The sequence below is a fragment of the Heptranchias perlo genome, chromosome 6, assembly GCF_035084215.1.
Source record: "Heptranchias perlo isolate sHepPer1 chromosome 6, sHepPer1.hap1, whole genome shotgun sequence".
In the NCBI taxonomy this organism is placed as follows: Eukaryota; Metazoa; Chordata; class Chondrichthyes; order Hexanchiformes; family Hexanchidae; genus Heptranchias; species Heptranchias perlo.
In genome coordinates, this window is record NC_090330.1 from 39,575,002 (window position 1) to 39,591,544 (window position 16,543).

The 16,543-nt window shown below is 46.3% G+C and overlaps 1 protein-coding gene across 2 annotated transcripts in view; it reads right to left on the minus strand.

The window, feature by feature from the left end:
- Positions 1-16,543, minus strand: part of dync2h1 (dynein cytoplasmic 2 heavy chain 1) — a 656,363-nt gene that overhangs the window by 61,919 nt on the left and 577,901 nt on the right. For both annotated transcript variants that reach the window (XM_067986146.1, XM_067986147.1), the window contains exon 84: positions 5,317-5,433. In XM_067986146.1, coding sequence (XP_067842247.1) covers positions 5,317-5,433 — 117 coding nt within the window. The remainder of the gene's footprint in view (positions 1-5,316; positions 5,434-16,543) is intronic.

Here is a 16,543-nt window from a genome sequence, read left to right on the forward strand (position 1 = left end):
AGCTTCCTGGACCTCTCTGAGGAGCAGTGCATATGGAGGCTCAGAGTGAGTCACCAGGTGGTCGCAGACACCTGCAGCCTCCTTCATACCGAGCTGCTACCGGCTGAGGCAAGTGGCATCTCATTACCTGTCGCAGTTAAAGTCACCACTGCCCTCAACTTCTTCGCCTCCGGATCATTCTAGGGTGCCACCGGGGACATCGCCGCGATCTCTCAGTCGTCTGCACATAAGTGCATAAGGCAAGTCACCAATGGCATGTTTCGCAAAGCCTCGCAGTACATCAACTTCCCCATGGACGACCTCAGCTAGACAGAGAGGGCAGTGGGATTCCACTCTGTGGCTGGCTTCCCATGGGTGCAGGATGCAATCGATTGCACCCATATAGCAATACGAGCACCACCACACGAGCCAGAACTGTTCATCAACAGAAAGGGGTATCACTCCATGAATGCTCAGCTCATTTGTGATTACCACAAAAGATTCCTTCACGTGTGCGCCAGATTCGCTGGCAGCTGCCACGATTCCTTCATTCTGAGGGAATCCAACATCCTGCCCCTCTTTTACGGACCGAACACCCTTAAGGGCTGGCTCCTCGGGGACAGGGGATACCTCCTGCACATGTGGTTCATGACACCTCTGAGGAACCCCATCACTGAGCAACAGCATCAGTATAACGACAGCCACATCGCCACCAGGTCTACAATTGAGCATGCTATAGGGCTGCTCAAGAAGCGATTTAGGTGCCTTGATCATTCTGGGGGAGTGCTTCAATATGCACCAGACAGAGTGGGACGCATTACAATAGTGTGTTGCGCCCTGCACAACATGGCACAACAGAGAGGGGTGCAGCTTGAGGAGGCCCCATTCACATCTGCCATCCACATTGAGGAGGAGGAGGACGAGGAACCCATGGGCAGAGCAGCGGCTCACCTGGCTGCTCATGAGGCCAGGGAGTCACTGATATGTGAACGGTTCTCGTAACATCAGAAAGTGTGAAGAGTCCAGTCCTCAGACCACCCGGAAAGAGCAGCGCCAACACCAGCCCCCTCACCCCTCCCTGCACAAAACATTCCTGCACCTACACATACACCCACTGTAAAGTGACCCACTGGGTGGCATCAAGTGTCGCCGTTCATGGTGAACCTCATGAAAGGGCCCTATCACAAAAGCCAGTCAAGAATGGATAAGACGTGGCAGTAGGGGTGATAATGATAACATTTATTGTGAGTTTAACAAAAAATAAATATAAATGAAAAACATGACCATCTGTCAGACACCCGTTGTGCATACCTTCGTGCTCACAAAACCTTCGCCTTTCTCTTCCTACTACTTCTGCCTGGTGCATCCCCTGTCGTTGCAGCAGAGATAGTGGCAGGTTTCTCATGTTCATGCCCTGACTGCTTAGATGCTTTCGGCCTTTGCCCTCTGGGTTTTGGAGCCCATGAGGGCCCCTCCAATGACTGCTCCACCTGCACCTGTGCAGGGGCAGACTCGGCCACCTGGAGAGGAGGCAGCATTGCGGGTACTGGTTGAGAGGGGGGCAACAGGTGAGACGTGGGAGCGCTTTGAGTGGCATCCCCACTTCCATGGCCCCTTTTGCCATCATCCCTCCCCTGGGCCAGGCCCACATCACTCCTACCACCCTGCTGGACAACAGTGTGGTGGGCACATGTGATGCGTTGGAAGGCTACTTATAAAGTATCTGTCAGCCTGTTTAAGGCGGCAGAATGTTGTTCAACCTGAGTCCGAACGACGGTTGAATGGTCTCATTTGTGAGCCGTGCTTGAAGCTCAACGGAGGCTAGTCCACTCTCCATTGCAGACATTCTCGCACTTACCTGCGACAATATCTCAGACATTTTCACAATTACGTGTGACACTATCTCAGACAGTTGCTCACGTCCCTGTGACAGTATCTCAGAGATTCCCTCCCGTACCTGTGCCACCATTCCACCCATGCAGGAGTTAGACTCCTCCATCCTCTGTGCTATTGAGGAGAATGCGCATGGCACTTGTTCCATTACCTTGCAAATGTGCATCTGTCCCTCGATCATTCTCCTTTTAAAGGATGGCCCCCGGGATTAAGCATCGGCGTCCAGCTGAGCAGGGCCTGGAGAGGAGTGCGCCCACCGACGCGGACTCTCCGCAGCTGCCTTTGCCACCTCTGTCTGCTCGTGCTCACTTGTGTGTCGTGACTCATCAGGTGCCAACCCAACTAACTCACTACTAGGACCCACTGAGGTGTGAGTATCTGCGCTGGTGGATGGCTCAGGAAGATGTGAAGGTGCATCCTCAGAGGCCGGCAGGTCCTCTGAGGAATTGCCCTCTGCCATCACTGTAGTCGCTGAAGGGCCTGTAAGAGAACAGAAGGCAACATTAAGCATCATCACAGATGTGTCACGTTGCAATGAGCAGACTGAGGTGTTCAACTTAGCAAGCATTGTTAAAATCAATTCATATTGTGTGTGATGAATGTTAACGTTGTGTCATCAGACGTTTGTGGGGTGCCAGTCTCGCCATCTCTGATGGATAGGCATTCGAGGGTGAAGCTGATCTCGAGGGCTTCCTGCTCCAAGTCTGTGAGGACCACTACTTGTTGTGGCTCTCCTCCAGTCCTCGCCCTCTCGCATGCATTTTGTGTGCTCTTCTCGAAGGAGAGAAAGAACAGATGTGAGTGAGTGAGTGATGGCGAAGTGGCCAACCGATGAATGCATTGCTTTGGGTGAAAGAGATGCATCAGAGGGTGAGTATGAGACAGAGATATCACATTGGATGAGGATTGGGATGAGTGTTAGTGGTGGGGTCACAAATTGGGAGGTGAGGAAGTGCTGAGGAAGTGCAGGTAAGTTGAGGATGAGCCTTAAGTGGGTGTGAGGAGTGACGTGATGGAGCAGAATTGGCAGTGCAGAATGAGTTGTGGGGAGGGGGGCAGTGATGCAGAACACGGAATGCAGGAGAATCAGTAAGTGTACTCACTTTTGCTGACCTGGTTAGGTCATTAAACCGCTTCCTGCACTGGATCCAGGAATGGGAGATGTTGCTGCTGTTGGTGACCTCCTCTGCCACTATGAGCCAGGCCTTCTTGGCGGCAGAGACAGGGAACTTCCTCCTGTCCGAGGGGTAAAACATTTCCCTCCTCCTCACCCCGTCCAGTAGCTTCTGCAGTGAGGCGTCACTGAACCTTGGAGCAGCCTTGCCCCTGTGCTGCTCCATTGTGGTTTCTAGGTCTTTGCTCCAGCAGAAGCCTTTGGAGCAATGGCCTTTTAAATAGAGCTCCTTCAGCTGACAGCCTGTGATGCGAGTGCGCAGCCCACCCACAGCGCAGCTTTCCGACGACAAACCCGGAAGCCACATTAAGTGGCACCAATTCAGTTGCGATCGCGTGCGAAACTGACATATTTTATTGATCGGGTTACCCACGCACCCATTCACCCCCCCCCGCTGCCATTCTGCCTCCATTCTAAAATCGGGGCCCTGATGTCCATTGGGAAACAGATGTAGTCGTTGGCCATGGCAAAGAGAACTGTTTTATGCATTTATGGACTGCAGACTGACTGTTGTGAGAAATGTCACCTGTTGCAGACTGAAGAGAGCCCAATGCAAAATTAAGGGTAGTGGTGACTTTCATTTCCAAAGGCAAAGCATGCCCACCTGGTCTAGTGCATTGTAGGTCTTGCTGCAGGAGGCTGAACAGGTCTGTGACAGCCTGTCCGGAGAAACGCAGCCTTCTAATGTACTGTTTCTCAGACAATTCCAGGAAAGTGACTCTCGGCCTGTAGACACTAAGGACTGAGTAAGGCCTTCTTCAAGCAGCCCCCGTCATGTATGATCTCCTGAGAGGCACAACTGCTGCTCCTTGTGGTTGGCCAGCCATCTGCTGCTGCTATTGCTGACCTTGTTGCCCTTCTTCATGCAACCAAACTAAAGTGCCAAGAATGAAACCCATCATAAGTTCTGTGCTTATTGAGAGTGTAGAAGCAGAATAAATGTAGGAAAAAGCAACCTCCAAGGTAAACTCTCCTGTGGAAATCCAAAGAGATGCGATAGCAAACAGATACCAATGATCTGAGTGCTTGCAGGTGAGTGCCCCTTTAAATATTATTATTTTATGTTAATATTGCATCGGGGTCCTAATGACATCATAGGACCCAGAATTGCACGCAGTAATGTTGCTTGCATCTGCTTCAGTTAAGATGGTAGCAGGTGGGAATCAAGCGGTACGTCCTCTGATGCAATTTTAACTTCACTACTATCCGTTGTGCTGGGTGGACGGAGTTAAAGTCGCCTTGTTAGAAACTAAAGAAAAATTTTGCATCTTTACAGCTGACTGAATAGCGCTGACACATCCTGGCAAATTAGATACACAGCACACGTTCAGACTGCAGAATTCAGCTCACAGTGTCACAGTTCTGGGAGAGGCTGAGGCCTTCAAGTAAAAACTTTAATGATGGCATTAAAATACACAAAAGATAATTCAATGCATAAATATAATCATGTTATTATGAAATATGCATCTTTTTAATTTTTTTGGACATTGAAAATTTGTGACTATCTTAAATTTTTAGAAAGCTTTTTGAGCAATTTATGGGATTCCAATGGCCAGAATCCGCATATGCAAAACTCATTATAAATGTGGCTATAGGAATTTATAATAGTAAAAGGTTGATACAAAAAGTCTGACAAAAACGTGACAAGAAGTTAGGCTTTGTAGATACTTATTGAGCAAAATTTGTTACTGGTAATAAATCAATAGGGGTAATATTATTTAGCATCATATCAAACGAAGTACTGCATGTCATGAAGAAGAAAAGTATCTGGAAATGTGTTCAAGGCTATGAGACACTCGAACGGCTGGCACAATGTTATAAATAGCAACAGCACATTACACTCTTCATCGAACTCCAGCTGTCCTTTATTCTTCAGAATATACAAGTATTCCATTTTTCGTACTGAACTGGTGCCTTTAAATGTAGGTACTTCTTTTCTCACAACGTTGTTATCAGTTGTTATTCTGGCCACCAAGTCTTGCTGTGCTACTTCACACGTTGGGAAAGGGAGGGGTGTAATAGTTCTGTGCATATTACATTAAAATAAACTTATTGGATCTTGGTTGCAAATAAACAACATTGGGAATTAGAATAACTACAGTCAGCATCAGGTGGCAAAGCCAAATTCATGAGGCTTCTTCTGATCTGCAGCAAAGTAACTTTGTTGTTTTTAGCTGTTTACACAATTTCTCCAGGGGTTCTGCTGATCTCTGGCTGGAAAACCCCTGAGGAAATTCCAGGCAATGATTTTCATTTTGACAACGCATTACCTGATTAAGTTTTTTCCAGAGGTTGAGAATAGGAGACAACTCATTAGACCAAATGTCTCTGTCAAACTTGCAGCCGGCTGTCATTGATCTGTTCAGAATCCGGAGCTGGGAAATTACCTGGGTGGGAGAAATTAGAGACCAAAAATAATCAACTTTGAGTAGATACATTCACTGACATTACAGGTGAAATACAGACAAAGGTTGTGTTGGTTTACAGTTCTCCTGTCAGGACAGTTAACATGATGAATTTAAATACATTGGGGCCAAAATTGCTGAACCATTCTGCCAGGTGCCTGCTGAAACTCTGGCGCGAGTCCACCAGAACAACCGCAATCTCTGTCAGGACCCAAATGCACTGGGTCCCAGACTTGCCCTGGAATCTTCTGCAGCTTTGTGGAGGTGGATGCTTTGGGCACCCCAAACAAGGCCACTACCGCAGAGGAGGTGGGGCCAAGGGCAGCAAATCCCTACTCTAGGAATTCCCATGTCCTAGGTCTTAATGGACACGGCATAAGTATGGAGACCAGTATGAAAAGTGAAAAAAGGCGTAACAGTCTCATGATGGGTGGAAGCGGGCCCGGATGGGGGAGGAGCGGGAAGGAAAAGGAAGGGTACGAAGGGCATCCAGGTTGTGATCATGAGTTGCAACTCAGAAGAATCCGAAGGTTTTTTAAAAATGTTTTTACAAAGGGGGCTGCTGAGTGCTTGGCAAACGTTTCCCAGGGGAGGACCTGTCCCCCCCCGCTACAGAAAATGGGGTCGGACATTCCAACCTGTGGGGCAAGGCGGGTTTCCATGGTGCTTCCCTAGGTACCTGCAGGCCTCATAAAGGTTAGGTGGTCTCGCTTTACTCCAAATATGTGTCAAGATCGTGGCCCTTGTAAATTCACTTCAAAGCATAAAGGCAGGTAGTTCCGTTGCTCATATATATATATGTTTTTTTGGGAACTTTTTCCAAATTAAAATTTGTACAGCTCATGGATCAAAGAGTCCTTAAGATTTCAATTCTAAAATAACAATTTAGAATTATGCAGCTACAATGCAAATTTCCATTATTGCTCTCTCGTATGACTTACTTATTCAATTAAAAATTTGGTATGATCTTCATTAAATTATTGAATTTCCAGATGCAAACTGATGATTCATGTTATATTTTGTTCTCAATACATTCTATTTTGATTTGTCTGAATATGATACTATTATAAAGTGTACTGGAACACAATGAAAGAAATTCAGGGATCAGATAGCCAATAGCAACATTTAAATCGACAATGCCTAATTCAAAATATTTATGGGGAGACCATGACAATCACATCCAATTATTCCTTATATATAACTATCCAAATGAGAAAAGGTCAATTTTCCTTTTTTCCTAGAACATATTTTTGTGTCTATTGCCTAACAATCAAAATGGCAGATACATAACAAAAATGCTGTATTCTTGTTCATAGTTTATAGGCCTTCTCTGAAAATAGTACTTCTTCAAGGATGTTTTACCCTCAAATGTGGCTTCTGCCACTGGAAAATTGGCTGTGTTTTTCTGAGGCTGCCTGAAACATATCATAAAGAAGTCAGTGAACCTCATTATTAACAGACATAGCAGCTGAAGAAAACAATTACCCAAATCCTAGAATTGCATAATATGCATGGAGTGTCTATTGACTCATGTATCACTGGGCAATTAATCAACATCACAATTTATTCAGGACAACCTTAGCTTAAACAGCCCTCATTGACACCCGAGGTGGCCTTCAACAGGCCTTTGTATATATGTTAATTTAGCCGGCCATCCATTAAACAAGTAACTGTCTTAATTTACAAGTGATTGTCTTGCAAAGTGGCTTCTCCATAGCAAGGATTGTATTTCAAGGTGAGAAAGTTATATGGCTTGGACTTTTCTGATATTTCAGTTATTTATGAAATAAAATCAGAAAATACTGGAAAAGCTCAGCACGTCAGGCAGCATCGGTGGATAAAGAAACAGAGTTAATGTTTCAGGTCGAAGACCCATCATCAGAATGGCCTAGTCAGAACTTTTTCAGCATTTTCTGTTTTTATTTCAGATTTCCAGCATCCGCAGTACTTCGCTTTTGATTCAGTTATTTATGATTCTGACCCAGCCACAAATGGGGACAATGGCAAGACCCAAACTTGGTAGTCCCATTCACCCATCACCCGTGCTCGTTGACCTACACTGGCAATGCCTCGATTTTAAAATTCTCATCCTTGAGTTCAACTCCCTCCATGGCCTTGCCCCTCCCTATCTCTGAAACTTCCTCCAGCCCTACAACCCTCCGAGAACTCGGTGTTCCTCCAATTCTGGCCTCTTGTGCATCCTCGATTTCCTTTGCCCACACCATTGGTGGCTGTGCCTTCAGCTGTCCAGGCCCTAAGTTCTGGAATTCTCTCCCCAAACCTCTCGGCCCCTCTACCTCTCTCTCCTCCTTTACAACGCTCCTTAAAACCTACCTCTTTGTCCTAATATCTCCTTATGTGGCTCAGTGTCAAATTTTGTCCGATAACGTTTCTGTGAAGCACCTTGGGACGTTTTACTAACTTAAATGCTAAGTTGTTGTGTTGTAGATAGGAACACCTACATAATACTGAATAGAACTACAACTAATAGAGATTAGGATGCAATTAAACTACAGAGAAGAGTCTGCTATCTATCAGGCATCATTCATGAGATGTTAAATTATCCGCCTGCCCCTCAGGTGGACGTAAAAGATCCCATGGGATTTTTCAAAAAAAAACCAAGCGAAGTTCTGGCCGACATTTATCCTTCAACCAACATCACTAAAATAGATTGGCCCAGAAATTCAATCAGGCCCACGTTCTCTAAACGCCTCACAAACACACTCCTTTCTTGCAGGAAAACGTCGCACACAACTTGTGACAGGAGGCCGCGACCGGAGAAGGCTGAGCTCTCTGTACATCCTCTGGACTGTGGAAGAAAAGGTGCTTGCCATCACAGGTGGGGGAGGAGTCATGGCTGTGGTAAGTGGCAATGCTGGAGGGTTTCTTCACCCAGAATTTCTTCACATCTTATCCTCTTTTTCTCGTCTTACTTCTATCTCACCTTACATGTTGGATGAAAAACTGAGCTGCTTTCACCAGCCATTTCTCTTTCTGCTCTCCCTCATTATGGCAAAGTTAGGCAGCATGCAGTAGACAACTACAAATCTGGATACATGGTCAGGGCTGTTCTGCAAAGCCCCTCCCGAACGTTCCAGGCAGCGGAAAAGCTGCTGGAGCAGGCCTGACTGCACGCTTGATGACATTTCTGTTAGTGGCACGGCTCTTGTTGTATGCCAGTTCTGCAGCTGTGCTCAGGTTCCCGACGGGAGTCATGAACCATGTCTGAAGTGGATAGCCCTTGTTGCCCAGTAGCCAGCCTGTGACCTGACAGCCAGGTTTGAATAGAGGACTGGCGATGAATGAATGAATCATGACAGTTGCCAGAAAACCGGGCACAGATCTACTTGATGCGATGCCTGTGGTTGCAAACAAATTGGACATTGAGGAAGTAGAATCGCTTTCTGTTCAGAAAGATGCCAGGATGGTGATGGGAAGCAGGCAAGGCAATGTGGGTGCAGTCTATGGCATCTTGCACCTTGGGGATGCCTGCAATGTGGGCAAAGCCTCATGCTCTCTCCTCTTGCTTTGCTCTGTCCATTGGAAAAGAGATGTAGCTGTTCCTCCAGGCATAGACAGCCTCGGTGATGACCCTGATACAATGGTGAACAGCAAACTGGGAGGTCACTGATATCACCTGCTGCCGCCTGGAAGGAGCCTGTTACATAAAAGTTACAGGGCACAGTGACCTTGACAGACACAGACAGTGCTGTCCATGTCCTGGTTCGAGGCTTGAGTTGTGGATGTGGCAGATGAAATAGTTCGGAGATAGACTCCTTGGTGAAGGGAAGACGCCAGACACAATGCTCCTGAAGTTAAGGTAGGAGGGGTGCTCCCTGAAGACCTGCTATGGGTGTGGTCTCCTGCACAGTGCCCTCTTCCTCCAGGAGCTTCTGCTCTGTCCTGTCATCTAAGCAGGCAGGCAAAAGCAGTCCAGCACCAACAAAAACTTCTTAGCAGAAGTCAGAAGTAGAGCAGAAAATGGCCAGATAACACCCAGAAGCTGACCAGCAACCTAAAAGGACATAGCAGCAACTAACCTGTATATGGTGCACAAGCCCTTAAATAGCACTGCTGAAGGGTCCTTCATGCCTGTTAGCGTCACAAGTTGCTGAACGAGTTTATCACGGGGCGAGGCAGGCGCTGGGGCAGACCAATTTCACAAAAGCATCCCACAAGAGTAGGACCCTTATTTAAATATTTAAAAATAAATAAATTCAAATGCTTTTCTTTCATACAAGAGTGACTGGGACAATTTTCAGTGAATTCTGAAGGATACATACTACTAAATAAAATTACAGAAGTTGCTATTAAAATCAATTGAAAAATTACTAACCTGTCATATTATCACTTAAATGAAGAGATGTTGCTGCAGACCCCAAACATTTAAAATACTATTAAAAGACACAGTTCCTTGTGTAGAACAGCAAATAAAAAAATCAAGACTCAATAATAAGCATTTGTTAGTGATTTAGATTCAAACACTAATTTTTAACTGCTGGTATTTGCGGTTATACATAACCTTGATAATATTGTGATGGGGCTGAAACAATCAACTCTGCATTTAAAGAAAAACCTCAGGCATATGTAGAGCACAGTAAAAAGCGAAACAATGTCTGGCACCCACTTAAAATTACAAAAACTCATCTATTGCATTTCAATCTATTATTAAAATAAATACATTCCACTCATTGATGTTTTCTAATATATTCAACAAAAAGTTCTGAAAGCTGTGTTTTATACAAATTCTATCTCTATAGTCTGTGGGACTTATTCAATGTCCAACCCTGCTATTAATCTATATAGAACATGGTGTAAATTTACACCAGACTTGTGGCATTTTTCAAATGCCTTGTTAGAAAAATATACCAAAGTTAAGGATTCATGGAAAAAACATTTTGACCATGTTTATTTTATTATCGCTTGACAAATCTGAGCATTTCCAAGCCTGGTACAGAAAAGGCCAGATGCAAAGTAAAGCCGCCTCTATTCAGTCCCAATCTCAGGAAAGCACCCACCAACTCCAGCATTGTGACTTTTCCATTTCTCACAATGCCCATCCTTGTGGGCTCTCTAAATGAGAACATTTAGTGCCAATTAGTGTATAATTAAGGACAATTCTGTGCAGTGCGATGGTGCCCACTGGGAACAGCTCAAATACATTTAATTAGAATATTTGGGGAGAATAAATTTTCATTCCATTAGTCTGGGCTAGATGTGAACTCAGCTTTCAGAGGTGCAATAATAATGTTCTAAACTATTGCAAGAATCCAGTTACTAAGCGAAGAAATAAAGAAAAACTTGCATTTATATAGTGCCTTTCAGGTCCTCAAGGCGTCACAAAGCACTTCATAGCCAGTTAACTATTTTCGAGAATGAGTCACTGTTGTTTTGTAGGTAAACACAGTCTCACAAACAGCAATGAGATAAATAACCAGATAATCTGTTTTTGTGGTGTTGGTTGAGGGATAAATGGTGGCCAGGACACCAGGAGAATGCTCCTGTCCTTCTTCAAATAGTGCCTTGGTAACCTGAACAGGCAGAGAGAGCTTCAGATTAACATCTCATCTGCAAGGTGGCACCTCTGACAATGCAGCACTCCCTTAGTATGGTACTGAAGTGTAAACCTAGATTATGTGCTCAAGTCCTGGAGTGCGGCTTGAACCCACAACCTTCATAACTCAGAGGTGAGAACACCTCCACTGAGCCAGACACACACTAAGCAATTAAAAAGCCAACTTTTAATTCGGATTCCAGGAGCTAGGCATCCATGAGCCAGCTCCCACTGTTTATGCTGTTAAATCTGGTGGTAAATTTATAGACTCAGTTTTACCTGGCTCCTGGAATCTAAATTAAAAAGCCCAATGTGAAAGGCCCTATATTTAAACATATTGCACTTTCAAAAGCCAGCATGTAAAACATACATACAAAAAATATGAAGCATGGTGATTAGTTTTATTATTAAACAACAATACATTTGCCTCATTTGGATTTGATACAAGCTACTGTTTTCACTATTTTCTACAATTTCAGTGATAGTTAAAAAATGTCTGGTTGCATCAATATGTCAAGTTGATAAATCTGTGCTGCGGGACAGGAGTAATCTCAGCAGTTGAAACATATCTGCCACTAGCTAACATGCAACAGCAGTTATGTAACTACTTCATCACCTGCAGGTTACTTTAGATTAGACTGTAAAGGGCTGAGTGGTAACAATTAGTTTAAAATAGACTTCTTCACTACTGGATCCAGTAATTTCTTATCATTTACTCTTGATTTTTATCTATAGCAATAAGGGTATAATATATCCTCCTCTTAGATCCAATGCTATATACTCCTTCCAAATCCATGTGCACTCACCCTTAGACGTGCCTATTGCCACAGCCACCATTCTAGCAGCTGTTCCTTCACATGAAAATCATGCAACCAGCAGTAATTTAAATAGGCACTGTAATTAAACTTGAGGGAGAATAACCGATTGTCATTTTACATCATGGTGAATTTGTGATGCAGTGAACAAATTGATAAAAATTGCATCATCACATTTGGCAAAGAAGCAGAAAAGATTTGCCAACCACTTTCTGAATAAAGACAGGTCTCTTTAAAAAGAAACCTTAAGCACATGTTATCTTTTCCTCGTCTGTGGCTAGCCTAACCATAGGAATGTCATGACTGCAATTAGGTGTCAGCCGTGGCTCTGTGGTAGCAAGCTCGCCTGTCAGGTTGTGGGTTCAAGTCCCACTCCAGGGACTTGTGCAGAAAATCTAGGCTGACACTCTACTGCAGTATTGAGGGAGTACTGAGGTAGTGCTGTAATGTTGGAGGTGTCGTCTTTCAGATGCGAAGTTGAGGCGATACCCCATCTGCCCTCTCAGGTGGATGTAAAATATCCCAAGGCACTATTTCGAAGAAGAGCAGGGGAGTTCTCACCGGTATCCTGACCAACATTTATCTATCAACCAACATCACTAAAAAAAGATTATCTGGTCATTATCTCATTGTTGTTTGTTGGACCTTGCTGTGCATAATTTGGCTGCCATGTTTCCTACGTTACAACAGTGACTACACTTCAAAACTACTTCATTGGCTATACAGTGCTTTGGGACGTCATGAGGTCATGAAAGGCACTATATAAATGCAAGTCTTTCTTTCTTTATTTACTTGCACTTCTGTGTATATCCATGCTAGTGCATTTCTTCAAATCATGGAAGGACAGATGACAACACAGCACAAATTAGGTTTAATTCAAAATAAGTCTACCAGACATATCAGGGGCTATATAGGATAACCCCCGAAAATGGGCGCTGGGTTCGTAGTGCGCGATTAACCCGTGCCCGGTCGTAGCGAGGCAGGCAGCACGTAACATTCGTGCTGCCGGACGATTTCAATGATTGCTGCATGCAGCCAGCACAACCTGCGCTGTTGATTGGCTACACACACCAGCAGGGGGCTCTGCTATCGGGAGTAGCTATCTCCACTTAAAGGCAGCCTGCACCTCTAAAAGGGGAGGTACATTGTTTTCTTTATTCGTTCATGGGATGTGGGCATCGCAGGCAAGGCGGCATTTATTGCCCATCCATAATTGCCCTTGAGAAGGTGGTGGTGAGCCGCCTTCTTGAACCGCTGCAGTCCGAGTGGTGAAGGTTCTCCTACAGTGCTGTTAGGAAGGGAGTTTCAGGATAGTGACCCAGCGACGATGAAGGAACGGCGATATATTTCCAAGTCGGGATGGTGTGTGTCTTGGAGGGGAACGTGCAGGTGGTGTTGTTCCCATGTACCTGCTGCTCTTGTCCTTCTTGTCCTTTTAGGTGGTAGAGGTCGCGGGTTTGAGAGGTGCTGTCGAAGAAGCCTTGGCTAGTTGCTGCAGTGTATCCTGTGGATGGTACACACTGCAGCCACTGTGCGCCGGTGGTGAAGGGAGTGAATGTTTAGGGTGGTGGATGGGGTGCCAATCAAGCGGGCTGCATTGTCCTGAATGGTGTCGAGCTTCTTGAGTGTTGTTGGAGCTGCACTCATCCAGGCAAGTGGAGAGTATCCCATCACACTCCTGACTTGTGCCTTGTAGATGGTGGAAAGGCTCTGGGGAGTCAGGAGGTGAGTCACTCGCCGCAGAATACCCAGCCTCTGACCTGCTCTTGTAGCCACAGTATTTATATGGCTGGTCCAGTTAAGTTTCTGGTCAAAGGTGACCCCCAGGATGTTGATGGTGGGGGATTCGGCGATGCCAATGCCATTGAATGTCAAGGGGAGGTGGTTAGACTCTCTTGTTGGAGATGGTCATTGCCTGGCACTTGTCTGGCGTGAATGTTACTTGCCACTTATGAGCCCAAGCCTGGATGTTGTCCAGGTCTTGCTGCATGCGGGCTCGGACTGCTTCATTATCTGAGGGGTTGCGAATGGAACTGAACACTGTGCAATCATCAGCGAACATCCCCATTTCTGACCTTATGATGGAGGGAAGGTCATTGATGAAGCAGCTGAAGATGGTTGGGCCTAGGACACTGCCTTGAGGAACTCCTGCAGCAATGCCCTGGGGCTGAGATGATTGGCCTCCAACAACCACTACCATCTTCCTTTGTGCTAGGTATGACTCCAGCCACTGGAGAGTTTTCCCCCGATTCCCATTGATTTCAATTTTACTAGGGCTCCTTGGTGCCACACTCGGTCAAATGCTGCTTTGATGTCAAGAGCAGTCACTCTCACCTCACCTCTGGAATTCAGCTCGTTTGTCCATGTTTGGACCAAGGCTGTAATGAGGTCTGGAGCCGAATGGTCCTGGCGGAACCCAAACTGAGCAACGGTGAGTAGGTTATTGCTGAGTAAGTGCCGCTTTATAGCACTGTCGACGACACCTTCCATCACTTTGCTGATGATTGAGAGTAGACTAATGGGGCGGTAATTGGCCGGATTGAATTTGTCCTGCTTTTTGTGGACAGGACATACCTGGGAAATTTTCCACATTGTCGGGAAGATGCCAGTGTTGTAGCTGTACTGGAACAGCTTGGCTAGAGGCGCAGCTAGTTCTGGAGCACACGTCTTCCGCACTACAGCCGGGATGTTGTCGGGGCCCATAGCCTTTGCTGTATCCAGCGCACTCAGCCGTTTCTTGATATCACGTGGAGTGAATCGAATTGGCCGAAGACTGGCTTCTGTGATGGTGGGGATATCGGGAGGCGGCCGAGATGGATCGTCCACTCGGCACTTCTGGCTGAAGATGGTTGCAAACGCTTCAGCCTTGTCTTTTGCACTCACGTGCTGGACTCCGCCATCATTGAGAATGGGGATGTTTACAGAGCCTCCTCCTCCCGTTAGTTGTTTAATTGTCCACCACCATTCACAACTGGATGTGGCAGGACTGCAGAGCTTTGATCTGATCCGTTGGTTGTGGAATCACTTAGCTCTGTCTATAGCATGTTGCTTCCGCTGTTTAGCATGCATGTAGTCCTGAGTTGTAGCTTCACCAGGTTGGCACCTCATTTTTAGGTATGCCTGGTGCTGCTCCTGGCATGCTCTTCTACACTCCTCATTGAACCAGGGTGGATCCCCTGGCTTGTTGGTAATTGTAGAGTGAGGAATATGCCGGGCCATGAGGTTACAGATTGTGCTGGAATACAATTCTACTGCTGCTGATGGCCCACAGCGCCTCATGGATGCCCAGTTTTGAGCTGCTAGATCTGTTCTGAATCTATCCCATTTAGCATGGTGGTCGTGCCACACAACACGTTGGATGGTGTCCTCAGTGCAAAGACGGAATTTCATCTCCACGAGGACTGTGCGGTGGTCACTCCTACCAATACTGTCATGGACAGGTGCATTTGCGACAGGTAGATTGGTGAGGACGAGGTCAAGTAAGTTTTTCCCTCGTGTTGGTTTGCTCACCACCTGCCGCAGGCCCAGTCTAGCAGCTATGTCCTTTAGGACTCGGCCAGCTCGGTCAGTAGTTGTGCTACCAAGCAACTCTTAGTGATGGACATTGAAGTCCCCCACACCCAGGGTACATTCTGTGCCCTTGCTACCCTCAGTGCTTCCTCCAAGTGGTGTTCAACATGGAGAAGGGCTGATTCATCAGCTGAGGGAGGGCGGTAGGTGGTAATCAGCAGGAGGTCTGTTGGGAAGTGCTGGAAGATATTGAAGAATGGCTGCACTTGGGATAGAGCGTGCACCAAGGTTCTCGGACAGTGCACCAGAGGCCTTGGTGGAAGAGGTGGACAGACGGAGGGCCATCCTATATCCGCAGGGGGGCAAAAGACATCCAAACATATGCTGAAGAGCCAGAGGAGGACACACATGGATGCAGTGCAGGAAGAAGTTCAATGATTTGACACGAGCAGTCAAATTGAGTGAGTTCAACTGTCACGTGGCATATCCTGCCAACTTCACCACTAGTCTCATCCACTGCTCCACGCATTACACCCTCCGTCACCCACCTACCAACAAACTCTTTCAATCAGTCGCAACCCTGCAAATCAGATGCTGCATCACACCCTCACACATTACCACTCTTGCAAGCCACACACCCACAACTCACAGTCACACACACTTGCAGCTGTTCAACCACGACAACCGCATCACCCAAACATCTTGCAGGACACTCAACAACACATCACCCTCTTTCTCGAAGGAGAAGGTAATGTACAATACTAGGCAGCAGGAAAGAACTGGGGGAGGACAGGCGCGCCTACACATCCTCACCCCCGTGGAGGAGACAGTGCTGTCCATCATTGGACGGGCCGTCTCTGAGGTCGTGGCCACTGGCAGTGCTGGAAGTATCAATGACGAGTGTCTCTGCATAACCAAATCCTCCTTCTCGCGTCCCACTTCTCCGTCAGCCCACCATCTTTTCTGACTCATGTGCTGCAGATGGTGTAAGCACGCACGTCTTACTTTCTCCTCTCCCCTCACCACAACTCAGCCTGTGTCCCTTTGTCATTTCAGGTGCCCAAGAGCTGGAACTGGCACAGTCAGAGGAGACGGAGGAAGATGACAGTGATGATGCAGACACACCGTCATTCGAACTTACACTCGCAGCCACCAGCTCAGATACTGACACTGTGCGTAATTAAGGGGCTAAGATAGATGAGGGATCTGCACT